Source organism: Meyerozyma guilliermondii, genomic scaffold, assembly GCF_000149425.1.
Source record: "Meyerozyma guilliermondii ATCC 6260 scaffold_6 genomic scaffold, whole genome shotgun sequence".
Lineage (NCBI taxonomy): Eukaryota > Fungi > Ascomycota > Pichiomycetes > Serinales > Debaryomycetaceae > Meyerozyma > Meyerozyma guilliermondii.
In genome coordinates, this window is record NW_001809795.1 from 982,842 (window position 1) to 997,940 (window position 15,099).

Consider the following 15,099-nt stretch of genomic DNA (forward strand, 5'->3'; position numbering starts at 1 on the left):
TGTGCTCAGCTTGATGGGTATAACGTTTGTGGGCCTTGGCAGTATTGGTTTCAACGTATATTCCAACTCGGACTATGCCAAAATGAACAAGCTGAAATTGACATTCAAGGAAGAACAATATGATGAACTCAGAAAGGAAAGTAAATAGAAAACGATAACGATGTATATAGTAATTCACACTTTTGTCCGTTTTGCTGTAGGTGTATCGGATAGCGAGCGTTTCGATGGGTTTGAAGGATCTGTGGATGACTTTTTTGGTGCTACTGAAGTTGTTTCTAAAGTGGATTCTGCGGTGGATTCTGTGGATTTTGTTTTGGTTTTTTCTTTGAGTCTCTTCTTTCCTGAATGATACTCCTTGAGCACTTTGGTTACATATTGATGATTTTCTTCGTCGCTTTCTCCTAGTTTCACCACGTCGTGATCGAAATGGAAGCTACGACCGCAATTAGGACAACTGCTGTTTGGTCTATTTTCAAGATCCAGGTCCCGGAATTGGCCACGTATCTTCTCGAGTAGTTTATAAGCCATTAGACAGCCACATGGCCGCAAATATGCAAATTGTATCTTTTTGGTTCGAACCGTTTCTGTCACTGGACACACTATTTGGTGATTTTTCCAGGTCACTTTGATATCTACGACATCTTTTAGGGATCTGATGTGCTTGAGCTCCTTTTTTTGGTTTTCTGACAGCTTTTTCGAAGCCAAAATGTATTCTATAAGTTTATCTTTACGATAAAGAAACCCTTTATAATCGCCTACAACCGGGTCAGATAGTGGCATATACGAAATAGCACATACATTCACTTGCTCATCCTCAAGAGCTTCCTTTTGTTTTGGTTTGTGCAACGAAAAAAGATCCTGCCTTTTGGCGATTGTACCTCCATCATTGCCCATATTTTCAACTTGTTTCGCGACCGAAATTACTTCTTCAATAAATGAGCCAAAGGAAAATAGACTTGACCCAACTCCAACCGGAGCAACTTGTGGAGTTCCAAAAATCAACCCAGCAGGAGATAGACCACTTTACTCAATCCTTGCATGCTTTACAGACGGCCAACACTAAATTGAAGCAATGTATAAAAAGTGTCGATCGCATGAGTTCTGGTAATAACTCGGAGCTTTTAGTACCACTTACAAGCTCACTTTACGTTCCAGGAAGAGCCATAGACAAAGATGAATACTTGGTGGATATAGGTACGGGATACTTTGTGGGGAAACTGGCTAAAGATGCAAAGGTTGTATACGAGAACAAGATCAAGAAATTGACTGAAGATTCGGCCAAATTAAAGGACATTATAGTGCAGAAGAATGATATTATGAACTCGATCAACATGGTATTGCGGAGCAAGGTAGCCGAGCAGGGGTGAGAGAAGTGAGAAAGTGACGAGAGAAGCATACAACAGAAATAAAAGTCATTAATGTATTTTGTAATCGTGAAAGTTGGTATGACACTGGTAGCATTCATAGGCAATCCTTCTTGAATTCTTCTTTAATTCTTCTTCAGTTCTTCTTCAGTTCTTCTTCAGTTCTTCTTCAGTTCTTCTTCAACTCTTCAATTCTTCAATTCTTCAATTCTCAATTCTTTAATTCTTCACTTTTTCAATTCTTTAATTCTTCAGTTTTTCAATTCTCAGTTCTCAGTTCAGTTCAGTCCTACCGTACTCCTTATTATATATAAACGGCTCGGTGAACACCCGTTTCATATTCTCCACCTTGCGGCTGCCCATCCCCAGTATATCGCCCAATTTGGTCCCGTTGGAACCTTCTTTCACCACATTGTGAAAAGAGTGAAAATTGGCCAACAAGTTGACCACATCAGTCTTGTTCACCGCCGGCACCGAAGTAAGAGTTTCCACAACTGCTGCTCGATAATCTTGGCTTTTGATCCCACGAATAGCCGACGTTGCATTGGAAGCTGAAGTCTCGTATTGTTTGGCGTATGCTATATAGTTTCCAGCTTCCTCAAACGACCAAGCAAGTACCAAAGACAAGTCTTGTTTAATACACAAATCTGCCAACTTTCGAAGAACCTCGTTGTAGGCATCGATGTCCACCACCACCAAGAGCACTCGAAGCGAATTATCGGAACGGGAAGACACCGATGATCCCCTGTGTAGTTTCTTGAGTCGCTGCCATATGTACTCGGGATGCACTTTATGGTACTTTAATGAAAGAAAGAGTATCTGAACGGAAGCATTGATGTAGTAGTCGGAGAGAATAGACCCGTTGAATGACCACGGGGTGGTTTTCATCAAAGAATTGTTGAGCAATGGATTGCCTTTTTGTGAGTTGGAGACTTGAACTGCCGAGTAAGATTGTGGAGCTGGTCGGCGCCGATGAGGCTGGATCCGGTCGCGGGATTGTTGTTGGTTTTGTACGTGGTTCTGGTTTTGTTCTTTTTGGTGGTTTTGTTGATTTTGATGATCTTGATGATTTTGCTGGTTTTGCTGATTTTGATGATTTTGCTCACTTTGTTGATTCTGTTGAGCTTCCTCACTCTTGTCACCTTGCCCTCCTCCTTCTGATTCCCCATCCCCATACTCCTCTCGCATCCGCTTCACCCCCTCCAATATACTTGCAAACGACGACTGTTCCATAAGAAAAGAATGCGAAATTCATTTACTAATTACCTATTTTCTTCAATGCCGTCATCACCTCTGGTTTCAACACCGTCTGGTCCATACTGCTCTCTCTCATCTTCTTGAGAGCAAAACCAACGTGCTCCAGAAATCCAAGCTTTGCAAAAGCAAATGCTAAATACGCATACAAATTGGCGGAATCTTCGTTGTAAAATGTCGATAATCTAAGATACCAGAGGGTTCTAATGGCAGTCGAATAGTCGCCAGAGGACAACGCCGACTCCACCTGCTCGAATCCGGCGGTAGCGTCACCGGTACGGCCGGCAACTGGGGTTTTGGTGATAGCATCATCATATGAAAAATCCAATTCACAAGGGTTTTTCTTATTTGGAGTGATTTTTTTGCCAGCAGGAAGTGGATCTGGTCTAGCCTTCACATTACCCGGGACGCCCTGGTTGATTTGAGCCTTGAAACTTTCAGGAACTACAGACATACTTGGATTGAAATTTGGATGTGAATGGTTTCGACTGATGTAGTTGGCTTATGTAAGATTGCTCGTGGTTCCAATTTGCACCCAAAAATGAAATGAAGCAGTATTCATTAAGTTGAATAACTAATGATATCAATAACTATGATTAGCTGAATTGTGATTATAGTTGAATAACTAACAATAATGACTCATTTGATTCATTGAATTATGATTATAGTTGAATAACTAACGATCTAATTCTTTTCATTTTTAATAGTTACCTTCATCTTTGCTTCATATTTTCATATAATATCCAAGTTGTCAGCTGAAAATATATCATCAAAAAACATTCCGATTTCCTCATTCATCCAGCTTGCTCCTGTGATATTCAGAAACATATCCTGGACTCGTTCTTGGCTACTTATGGGTGCTGAATTACCATTGTCAATATCTTTTTTGTCATCACTAACCTCGCCATTTGAAGTTTCTCGAGGCTGTAAGTATTCTCCTATGTTTCCAAAGCGGTGACTATTGACATCATCGCTATGTTTTTCAACATCAATAGACAGAAAAACATTTAATTCTTTTTCGAAGCGAGCTTTGAGGCAGTTAATACCTTGAGATAATGCCCACACACATTCGTTTGCCATAGGAAAGCGGACAATTTCTGGTGCTTGAGAAACTCTTAGCGACCCTAGAAAACGAAGTAGATCGAGAGAAGACCTAAATATCTTTGTTGCTCGTACTGTTTGATTGCCTCCATTGACTATGGCCAAGGCAAAACTACCAGCACAAAACAACATGGCAAGGTTATGGTACCAAGGTCTAACCAAAAGATTGTTAACCTGAAGCTTAACGAAAATATCCACCACTTCCTCCATTCCCGCAAGAATTCTGTCCACGCTGTATCCATCCCAATAATAAGACTTTCCAACATAGTTGAATAGCACCGGACTATGAAAGCAGAAAAGAATATCATGAAAGTGCAATAGCACTTGTGCCTTGATTATGGGCAGCAAGCCACTTAAAGATTCTTGTAGCCATGTGTGCAATTCTTCAATACTTTTACCGACCAGAAAAATACTGATTTCTTCCAGTGAACTAGACCTCACCGTTTGGACTTGATTAGCTAGAATTGCAAGTTTGTGGATAGCATAGTATGCATTTCCCGGCTGCAAATCAAACTTTGAAACTTCAGTTTGATCTAGAAATGGAAGCGTGATATCGTCGTTTCTCCAAAAAGGAGGTCGGCCAATTTGAATGGAAAAGATTTGGTCCATGGAATAAAGACTCCAGAAAACCATTCGTGCTTTTGTCCTCACGGGTGGTTCCTTAGTTCTCGTTGCACGAACCGTATGAAGCTCCATGTTTCGTGCCATGCAATTAGCTCTGTCTAGGGCATGCAAGAGCGACCTTTGGCTGTAAGTGATCCGCAAGTATAACACCACAAGTAGCCAACTTTGAAGTGCTTCAAGAGCAAAATACTCAAAGCTTATCATCTGCAAGACTTGATGAGCATAAGAGAAGCATTCGGTTTCCAAGCGCAAAGCTTCCAATTGGGGTCCGTCTGATTTTTGAAATTCGGTGAATCTCAACGATATGGCAAGCACCAAGTACAAGAGACTCGAGTGTAAATTTGCAATATTCTTCTGCGTCGCTGTGTGACCTTTGGGCAGCAGAAAGCGATCAAAACTCGATATAAAAAGCGTCTGATAATCATGAGAAAGAACATTGAATAGCGGGTTTATCTCCTCGAAGAAATACTTGACCAAGTGTTCGTGAGTGTCAGTAAAGTCGTGATCTGGTGGTTTGGGGAATTCTTCCCTTTGGAGATAGTGCACTCCAGACATATTCCATCCATAGCACTGAATTCTTGGAGCCTTGAAAGGAACAGTTTGTCCTTCAAAATGCTCTTTTGCACTGGTATTGCAAAGCTCAGGTAGAAGAACAGCCTGACATCTGCCGTACATTCGCCATTGGCTGTTGTGGTAAAAGTATTCGTTTAGAGAAGTGTTTTTCTCTTCAGGAACGATAGTATCCTGTTTTGAAGTTGCCAATCTTTTGGGTAGTGCCATTGTAGAATTCGGTTCATCGGCTGCAAACGAGCACGCAATGTTGAACTTTTTGCATCTAGCACAAGGAATCTCTCCCGTACACTTGACCTTCATGCTTCGACACCTATCGCAAGCAATTGGGGCTCTGGAACGCTTAGCCATTGTTTTGTGAAAAAATAAATAGGAGAGGTTTCTGTTTGATGAGAAGATGAGAATTGAGATACGAATTGGTATTTAGCCAATCGCCACGATGGACTGCACTGAGAAGCTATAATGTATTGGGAATGATTCGGGGGATTAGGGATTTCAGAGAATGTTATTCAGGGAATTTAGGGGTTTCTTTTTAGATTAGCAATTAGGACATATATATAAATTAGGCCTTGGATAATTCATCTCAGCTATGCCCGTCTCGAGGGCCACGAAATCATGTTCCGAACAATATCGGCTGCCGGAACTCTCACGCTTAAAATATCGGTTGTGGCAGGATCCAAACTGGACCGAGCCATGACAACATCTCGGCCAATAACATAGCCTCGAAGAACCATGGCAGCGGTAGCACAAGCAAAGAACGAACATCCTGCAAAAATACCTGGGTGAGTATAGGCATCAGCAAGGGCCACTCCGTCGACAGAGGTAGTTATGGAGGTTGCAATTGGCTCTGAAAAGATGGAGGCAGCACCTACAAACATCCACAGCATGCAGAATGAAACATTTAGTTTTCGAAGACCCACTAAGCGAACGGTTATTGGTGCTGTAGTGGGGAAAATGGCTCCCATGAAAGTTCCCTCGAGCAAACCAAGCATAATGAGGGTTGCATAGTTTCTGGCTGGAATTAGCATTGCCAATGTGAAAATGCTGGACATATAGTAGCAAAATGCGGTGACGGTGATGGGCCCTAATTTATCGGAAAAATATCCAGCAAGCGGTCTACCGTAACAAAACCCAACCTGGACCATGGTTGCAACCACAGCACCCTGGTGCAGCGAATAACCAAGGGTAGCGGCCAAACTGGCCAAACTGTACAACACTACCACATAACCAAAAATGCAGGTTATATAATAAAAACACATTATCCAGAACCCAAAACACTTGAGGGTTGCAAGATCAAACGGAGTAAAGATATGACTCTTGGTACGGGTTCGTACAAGCAGAACTCCTATCAAAATCAACGAAGCACTGATAATGGCTTGAGCTCTAAGTGCCCAGCCAACACTCCGAACTTCCATCACTTTGTACATTCCCATTGTGAAAACCACTCCTCCAGCCCCGCTGCCCATCACCGCAAGTCCACTGGCCAAAACTCGTCTTTTTTCAAACCATGGACTCACCAATGGGATTGCTGGTAAACTGACAAATGCCAACCCGTACGATTGTAATAACCCTTGAGTTAAATAAAGCTGCCAGAGTTTAGTGGAGTAGCTTGCCAACATCATTGCAGTGAACTGAAAGCAGTTTCCCAAGAGAATGGTGCAATGGGTACCTATCAATCCATGAACATAGTTGATGAGTGGACCACTGAAAAGTCCTACTCCAAATGAAAGACCTCCAATATACGAGTAGTCAATTTTCGAAGCACCTTCAAACTTTCCATTTCGAAGATACTCGGCAAAGTATATCGCAAAAGCAGAATTGACTCCCCAAGTGGAAAATAAGAACAAGAACGAACAGAACACTATGACCCATCCATAGCCTCCATCCACGGTTTCATGGACCTTAGGCTCTTCTTTTTTTTGAACTTCCAAATCTGATTCTGTGCTCGACATGTCGGTAACTATCCTGGACTGGTAGCCATCGCTTTACCTTTTTATAATTTGCACCCATCGCTGATCGGAAGAGCATCGGAAAAGCCGATGCTCACCCGACCGTGCGTCTGTGTGGCTGGTACGGCATACAGGCCAACGATAACCCTTCCGTGGTCGGTATTCGATTATGACAATTTCACACTCCCATTTCAGTACTTTGATGAAAAATCAAATCTTATGGATCATGTGCACGCGGTAATTATCTCCGTATAGTGTCGTATCGTTTCAATGAGAATTGTCGCTTAAAGTCCGAATCGGTACTGGGCTCAATTGTGCAACAACTGACAATGAAGTGATATATATAGCTTCGGATCAAGTTTCTGAGCATTAGATCCAGTCGGATCTAGTCGGATCCAGTCGTCTGTTCCGAATTTTTTAGCGCAATCTCTGGCTGCAAATTGCTCCGCGCTGGAATTCACTCTCACGAAAAATATCGCTAAACGAGAAAATAATCTCACCAATACGATGGATCTGCCGAGCAAGTCAAAAACGCTCAATTCGATTGTGCAAAATATAAATCCAATTTTCATTACCATTGAATTGACTCATCCTGACTTTCATCTTTGCCTATTCCTTACCAATTCAATTGCACTCCAGTTCTTGATTCTCCTTTAATTATCTCCCTCTCCTGATTGTCTTCGCAACGTTTTCTCCGGTTTCCCCGTAATGCCTCTTGGGCGGATCACTGGCCCAAAAAGGAAGTGTTATGCACATTTTGGTAGCGCATCGCACGTGGGATATTATGCCAAATGCAAGGCACCGCATGAACTGCTGCACGAATCGGAAACGTTGGGGTATAAAACAGCACCGTTTTTCCAGTTTCCCCATCAATGCTTGTGGCTCAATTGTTATCGCTTGCCCTGTTTGTGGTGTTAGCCTCGGGTTTCACCGTTCCTGGTTTGCCGGCACTTCGGTACCAGATGCTGGCACGGCTGTTGGCTGTTCGAAGCGAGAGTATGATCGACACTATTTTCGACGATTTGGATTATCCGTCGCAAGATTTCATCAATATCAACTTGAAAAAGTTGCAAAAACAGACCAATGGCTCGAAATGTGACAGCTGTAAGCAACGGTTGCGGTTTGCTCGCAATCTCGTGGATTCGCAGCCAGATAAGCAGCACCTCATCTCGCTCTTGTTGTACAAATATTGTGTGGAGAAAAAGAGCGATGCCAAGTGTGCGCAGGTGGACTTCTTCTTGACCACCACCAGCAAGGACCTGACTAAACAAATTGGAGATTTGGAATCGGGATCGCAATCTGGAACCAGTGTCGATTTCTACGACAATGATTTTCTTCAAATGATCAAAAATTTCAACATGAGCTCCGAAACCGACATGGAGTACTACTGCTACTTCAAAGCCAAAGGGGACTGTGACTTGCCAGAAACTCCAGACATCGATATTTCTTCGTGGTGGCCGGAAAAGAAAGAATCATACAACCAGGCTCCACAGTACAAGTCGGAAAACAGGTCAGTTTTCAACGTGCTTCATCTCTCTGACTTCCACATCCAGTACCGGTATACTGTTGGTGCCGAGGGTATGTGTGAGGATCCTCCTTGTTGTTTGCCCGAGTCGTTGAACGAAACTTTGCCAACGAAAAATTACAATTTCACCTCGGTTTACAGCCAAATTGATGCTGCAGCTTCCACCTTCAACTACTCGTTTTACCCTGATGCCCACTACGACAAAGATGGCAATTACGTCAAGGGAAAGTACTACGATCTTCCTAGCCTGCGCGGCTACGAATCGGTGTCTTTGCCAGCTTCATCTTTTGGAGGTTACTTCTGCGACCCACCTCAAGTTCTCATCAACAATAGTATGAAGTATGTTGGACAGGTTTTCAAGGACAAAAAGTTTGAGTTTGCCATTTTCACAGGAGATATGGTGGACCACGACGAGTACCATTGTGACTTGGAAACCACTCAGAGAGCAGAAAGAGACGTTGCAAATGTGTTGAAGAAACACTTGCCTGGAATTCCTGTTTTCCCAACTTTGGGAAACCACGATACTTTCCCATACGGACAAATGGCTCCCATATCCTTGGACTCCAACCACACGCTCCAGTACAATGCCGAGTACAATGCCAAGTTGTGGGTCGACAACTCGTGGTTGCCAAAGAATATGACCAACAGCTTGAAGACCCACTACGCTGGATTTTCCACTGTGACCAAAAGGGGACTCAAGGTGATTTCTCTCAACTCCAACGCCTACTACCAAAAGAACTTGTGGGCATACATCAACTTGTCGCAAGAACCAGACTTGTTTGGCCAATGGAAGTTTCTCATTGACGAGTTGGTGGAGAGTGAAAAAATTGGCCAAAGAGTATGGATTATGGCCCATATTCCAACCGGTGATACAGACACCTTGCCTATTCAATCCCACATCTTTTCCAAGATCATCGAGAGATTCTCGCCATATACCGTGGCTCACATCTTTTTCGGCCATACCCATCAAGATCAATTCAGAATCTTGTACTCTGCCAATGGACAAGATGCCCAAGATGCCATTAACGTTGCGTATGTTTCACAGTCGATCACCCCATTAACCGAGTACAATCCTTCGTGGAGATACTACGAGGTGGAGGACGAATCGTTCAACATCATGAACACCTTCAACTATTACACTCCATTAAACGAGACATTTGTCAATGGTGGAGATGAGCCAAGATGGGACTTTGAATATAGTGCGCGGGAAACCTATGATCCCAACGGTGAATGGCCCAAGTCGGCTCCTTTGAACGCCACGTTCTGGCATAAGTTTATCTTGTCGAAATTGAACGACACTTCCAACATTGACTTTAACCAAAAGTATATGGAATTGCAATACCGTCAATCTCCATATGTGCCACAATGCAAAAACGACTCCTCCATCACCGATGAGTGTTACACTCTCAACTACTGTGTCGGAGGAACGTTTTTGTCTGATGTGTACGCCAAGTGTCTCAAGGAGTAAATAGAAAAGTGCAAATAAACGTTATTCCAGTTCCCCATTTCAAGCGAGGAAGATTGAGTAAGTCTCTTTTCAAGGCAAGAAATTGCCTTCTTGAAGAATCTAGCTCAGTGAATTGTGTGAACGTATTCGAATGGGAACTGGTTTCGGAATCTTCCATAATGATCTTAGTTGAACTGAACTGAGTTCAAATCTTTCCATCTGAATCTTGATAAGCAGCCAGATTTTTGTATTATGGATACTTTAGGACTCTGGTTTGATCAAGAATGTCCTTGAAGATGACGAATATCTCTTAGAGGCTCAACACCGTCGTGGTACATCCGGAACTAAACTTGTAACAAGAGTTTTCGTAATAGCACGTTGTACATCAAAATATATCATCAATTAGCTGTGGGCTTGTATTTCTTTAGATCGAGAATTCCTTGCTTCATGGCTGTTGAATGTTGGTCCATCTTAACCTTTTGTGAATCATCATCAAGTTCTCTTCGGGATTCGCCGAGGGTATGTTTCACTGAATACATCTATCGTCAAAGGCTCGAAATAATGTCTTCAAATTATTGAGTCCTTTCTCTGATTTTCTTGGTTTTTTCGTGGCATCATTGACTTGCGATTAGGATAACATTTAGGTAGCGACGGTCGTGAACAAAAAATGGACAACGAGTTACAAGTTTCATTGCAACAAGTGAGCCTAATATGAGCCTAAACCACCATATACTCAAGCGGAAGCAACCTCGGACATTGGTGAGTTATTTGGGAAAAAAATAAATTGCTCTTCGCATTTGATCTCTTGGCTTGTGGGGTGCATGAATTACCTAATTTGACAGCCTTATCGTGCGTATAAAACAATAGAAGAATGAGAAGAGTTTCGTATCATTTATATATCAGAATGATTAAAATTATCAGAAGTCTACGTAGATTATTAAAAGTGGAACAATCACTGGAAATTGAAAAGAGCAATGGGAGTACCTATTATCCTTATATTTGAAAATTGATAGCAGTAATTGCTAAAGTTTGAGGTGGGTGGTGAAAACCATCGACAATGAGGGACATCCTTTTTGTATGGAGATTTCAATCAAGATATTTGTGAAACAGCCCCAAGAGTTTGAGATTCCACGAAACCCCTGACAAAAAGTGTGTTGCTCCATTATGTACTCAAATAAGCACCTTTGTGTCGGAATAGAAGATCTCTGGTCTTACTCCAACTCGGTTGTGACCATACTTCGGACATCATTATTATCTTATTCCAGCTCGTTTTAGGGGGCACTAGTGGGGAAGGATTCTATTCAACATTGTGGGGAATCACGTTGGCCTGTTCGACTATATCAGCGATGTTGTTGAAAGTTTGAATACAGTATGAGTGATTGCAGATTTGACCAGTATTCGATAGGAAAAGGAACAACATTGACGGCTCTTAGTAAGCTCGGCTTTGCAGCTTTACGACTAGTTTCGACACTAGTCAGATGTCAGCGGCTTGAGTTGGTTCATTGCACCTTCAAACTTCATTTGAGTGCTGCTAAGAAGGTAATCAATAGTTGATGGACACTCAAAATTATGGTTTCTGCTATCCTGGAAGCCGTTAAGGATGGCCTGAGCCATAGCGTAACTGCGGTAATGCACATTGTGCAAATGTACGTATCGGGCAATGAAGATTATGCATGGAACGCAGTATGACGATGGTCAAGCTTCAAGGTGCATAATTTGTCAGCGACAATTTGTAAGCTACAAATGTAGAGTAGCCGTCCACATTTGTCAACTGTAATGTCGATGAGAAGTGCATCCACAACGTGTGAGGCAACTATATGCGATGAACCCCAGATCGTGGTCGTGAAAGAAGAAAATGAAGAAAACGCTCACACAAATGCCGTGCCGAGCTGCGTCGAAATTAGATTCTTTCATGAAATAGCCTTTGTATTTTGCATGTGTTGTGGACAGCTCCATGCGCAGGCAGCCGTAGCACAGGCGATGGCAGCTACCCAAGAAATTGCCAAAAGTTTTGGAGTCGAAAATCTGCCTGGTGAGCAGGCTTGGTTCTCAGCGTCATTTTCGCTGACGGTGGGTACATTTATTTTGGTTTCGGGGAAGCTTGGCGATATGTTCGGGTACAAGCTTATGTACATCACTGGCTTGTTGTTTTTTGCCTTGTGGTCGCTAATTTGTGGGTTCAGTGCGTATGCAAAATCGGCGGTCTTTTTTGATGTTTGCAGAGCTTTGCAAGGAGCTGGTCTGGCGCTACTTTTACCCAATGCCGTTGCTGTTTTGGGTCACTATTATCCTCCAGGGTCCATGAGGAAGACTATTGTGATGTGCTTATTCGGTGCAGCCGCACCGTCTGGTTTCAATATAGGCGCTCTTTTTTCCAGTTTTTTTGCCATGAAAGTTTGGTGGCCGTGGACGTTTTGGGTGTGTGGAATAGCCTCGGTGTGTCTCGCCTTGTTGTCATACTTGTGTATCCCCAAAAAGATAGGAACTCCATCCAGAAACGAGCCTTTCGACTGGATAGGATCGATTTTGGCAATCAGCGGCTTGATCCTCTTCAACTTTGCCTGGAACCAAGGGTCCAATGTGGGCTGGAAGATAGTTTATAACTACGTCTTGCTCATTGTTTCAGTAGGTTTAGTGGTTGCATTTGCCATAGTTGAGGTTTACTTGAAGCATCCACTTGTGCCTATCAAATCGTTGAAGGGCGAACCGGCGTTTGTCTTGGGATGTATCGCAACTGGATGGTCCTGCTTTGGTATTTGGCTCTATTACACCTTTCAATGGGCTTTTTACATCGACAACGTCAATGCCGTGGTTGCGTCGGTTCAATTCATTCCCTGTAGCGTTACAGGATTTATGGCATCATTCACCACCGCCTATCTTCTTCGCAGAACACGGCTGTCTTTCGTGATGATTATGGCGATGTGTGCCTTCTTTGCGGGCATAATAATCATTGGAACAAGACATGTAGGGCAAACCTACTGGGGCCAAAAATTCGTATCGTGTCTCATCCAGCCGTTTGGAATGGATATGAGTTTTCCAGCCGCCATTATCATTCTTTCCAACCACTTTCCTCCTTCGAAACAAGGAATCGCTGCTTCCTTGGTTGCAACGGTCCAGAACTATTCTGTATCTTTGGGGCTTGGATTTGCAGGTACGGTCGAAAAGTACAAGACCGACCATTTGCCCCAGACTTTTGAGCTGAAGTTGCTTGGAATTAGAGTTGCGTTTTATATGGGAATGGGCCTCGCGGGACTCGGGGTTGTTTTTTCAGTCATCGGTGGAATTCTTCAGTGGAAGAGGACAAAAAAAGACCAGGAATGAGAAAGAGCCATGTGCTAGTAACGAGATAAAATGAGCCAAAGGCATTAACTATGGCCTGTTCATTCAGTACCTCAATTGTGGATAATACAGATTTTAAACCAAGTTCACAGTACGGTCTGAAGGTGAAACTAACTTGATTTCATCCACTACTCTTCTACGGTTGTTTCCGAGAATAATTTTTGTCCGAGTCGAAGATATCGTGATTCACCTTTTTATCTCATGTTTATGCCGATTAATATTGACTAAGTAAAAAGTGCGAAGTGCTCACTTTAAATCATCATTATTGCCGCAGTCACATGTTTACTGCCTTAAACCGGATTCTATTATCCGACGCACAATGCACCAAAGCAGTGGCAAATTGACGATTTATTATCCGATTATTCAGGGTTTACCTGGAAACGGAAAGTCCGTTGCATCGGACGCACGGTGGTTAATGCAGGGAAATACCGTCATTACCTAATGCGGCCGGGCCGACGCACAGGGCGCAGCAACTTAACAATACTTCACGGCAACATTTCCACTATAAATAACGTGGCAATTTCCCATCAATTTTCTCAACAATTATGTCGACCACTGTTTTCGTTTCTGGTGCTACCGGGTTCATTGCCCAACATGTGATTAAGCAGTTAATTGAAAAGAATTATAAAGTGGTTGGATCTGTTAGATCTAAGGAAAAGGGCGATCAACTCGTGTCCAAATTTGGTGATTCTTTCCAGTACGAAATCGTTAGTGATATTGGTAAAAGTGGCGCTTTTGACGAGGCTTTGAAGAAACATCAGGATGTGACGGTTTTCCTTCATACCGCTTCGCCATTCCATTTCAACACCGACAACGTGGAGAAGGATTTGTATCAACCCGCCGAAGAGGGAACCAACAATGCTTTGAAGGCAATTGAGAAATATGGTCCTCAGGTGAAGCATGTGGTGATCACGTCGTCATTTGCTGCTGTTTTGGACTCTAAGAGAGAAAAGGACCCGTCCTTGACCTACACCGAAGAAAATTGGAACCCTATGACCAGAGAAGAAGGAACGGAAAATGCATTCTCAGGATACATGGTGTCCAAGAAATTGGCAGAAAAGGCTGCGTGGGACTTTGTTGAGAAATCAAAACCCAACTTTGTGTTAACTTCCGTCAATCCAACCTACGTCTTTGGACCACAAGCATTTGATTCCGACATCAAAGATAGTCTCAACACTTCGTCTGAGCTTATCAACGCTGCGCTCAAATTGAAGCCTGGTGAAGAGCTTCCTACTTATACCGGACCCTACATTGATGTCAGAGACGTTGCTGAGGCGCACTTGGTTGCTTTTGAAAAGGAAGATGCAAAGAACCAGCGGTTGGTGTTGGCCGATGGCCGGTTCACGTTCCAAGATTTCCTTGATATTATTCACAAGAACTTTCCTGAAAAAGCAAAAGCAAAGAATATCCCATTAGGAAACCCCGGATCTAGCAAGAAAGACCTTGCTAATGCAGCAAAGTTGAATTTTGCCAAGACCGATAAGGTGATGGGAATCAAGTATATTGACTTGGAGAAATCTGTGGTTGACACTGTCAAGCAGATTTTCGATGCCGAGAAGTAGTTTGAATAGAGACAAATAACGCGGAAAGGAATGTAACATGTGAAAAATATTAGAACTAGTACTAGAACAGATCCTTATTAATTGAACCTGAAATACTCACATTGCTCAAAAATATGCCAAAAATATTGGTCTAGCTCTTTCGCTAGCTCTATAGTCTGCCTTTTAGCTCATTATGGCCGAGTTCCGGCTCGCACCGGTTCCGATTCGCATCCGGCTGCACCGAATTCCGACGCGAAGTCCGGTCATGATTTCGGCCGCAAAAGGAACGGTGCTTACGTGAGATTTAGATATTCGAGACTAATCTCACATATTCGATGCCGTTCTTTAGTCATACTAGAAGGTCCGGCCCGACATGGTCTAGTCG

At 42.9% G+C, this 15,099-nt stretch overlaps 8 protein-coding genes across 8 annotated transcripts; 4 read left to right on the forward strand and 4 right to left on the reverse strand. All coding sequences in view use genetic code 12, as the record gives it.

Moving 5' to 3' along the window:
- Positions 1-174: 174 nt before the first annotated feature.
- On the reverse strand, positions 175-894 carry PGUG_05152 (uncharacterized protein; the record flags this gene model as incomplete). The annotated part of the gene is made up of 1 exon (XM_001483147.1): positions 175-894. The coding sequence occupies one exon, from the start codon at positions 892-894 to the stop codon at positions 175-177; it is 720 nt and encodes a 239-aa protein (XP_001483197.2).
- A 41-nt stretch (positions 895-935) lies between these two features.
- GIM5 (Gim5p) lies at positions 936-1,367 on the forward strand (the record flags this gene model as incomplete). The annotated part of the gene is made up of 1 exon (XM_001483148.1): positions 936-1,367. The coding sequence occupies one exon, from the start codon at positions 936-938 to the stop codon at positions 1,365-1,367; it is 432 nt and encodes a 143-aa protein (XP_001483198.2).
- A 270-nt stretch (positions 1,368-1,637) lies between these two features.
- Positions 1,638-2,597, reverse strand: RAD10 (Rad10p; the record flags this gene model as incomplete). The annotated part of the gene is made up of 1 exon (XM_001483149.1): positions 1,638-2,597. One exon carries the CDS (start codon positions 2,595-2,597, stop codon positions 1,638-1,640), a length of 960 nt encoding a protein of 319 aa, XP_001483199.2.
- Positions 2,598-3,350: 753 nt separating this feature from the next.
- Positions 3,351-5,264, reverse strand: PGUG_05155 (Zn(II)2Cys6 transcription factor; the record flags this gene model as incomplete). Its single annotated transcript, XM_001483150.1, has 1 exon — positions 3,351-5,264. The coding sequence occupies one exon, from the start codon at positions 5,262-5,264 to the stop codon at positions 3,351-3,353; it is 1,914 nt and encodes a 637-aa protein (XP_001483200.2).
- A 236-nt stretch (positions 5,265-5,500) lies between these two features.
- Positions 5,501-6,865, reverse strand: PGUG_05156 (uncharacterized protein; the record flags this gene model as incomplete). Its single annotated transcript, XM_001483151.1, has 1 exon — positions 5,501-6,865. One exon carries the CDS (start codon positions 6,863-6,865, stop codon positions 5,501-5,503), a length of 1,365 nt encoding a protein of 454 aa, XP_001483201.2.
- An 869-nt stretch (positions 6,866-7,734) lies between these two features.
- On the forward strand, positions 7,735-9,855 carry ASM3 (Asm3p; the record flags this gene model as incomplete). The annotated part of the gene is made up of 1 exon (XM_001483152.1): positions 7,735-9,855. The coding sequence occupies one exon, from the start codon at positions 7,735-7,737 to the stop codon at positions 9,853-9,855; it is 2,121 nt and encodes a 706-aa protein (XP_001483202.2).
- Positions 9,856-11,610: 1,755 nt separating this feature from the next.
- On the forward strand, positions 11,611-13,155 carry PGUG_05158 (uncharacterized protein; the record flags this gene model as incomplete). Its single annotated transcript, XM_001483153.1, has 1 exon — positions 11,611-13,155. One exon carries the CDS (start codon positions 11,611-11,613, stop codon positions 13,153-13,155), a length of 1,545 nt encoding a protein of 514 aa, XP_001483203.2.
- A 563-nt stretch (positions 13,156-13,718) lies between these two features.
- PGUG_05159 (SDR family oxidoreductase) lies at positions 13,719-14,735 on the forward strand (the record flags this gene model as incomplete). Its single annotated transcript, XM_001483154.1, has 1 exon — positions 13,719-14,735. The coding sequence occupies one exon, from the start codon at positions 13,719-13,721 to the stop codon at positions 14,733-14,735; it is 1,017 nt and encodes a 338-aa protein (XP_001483204.1).
- Positions 14,736-15,099: the final 364 nt, after the last annotated feature.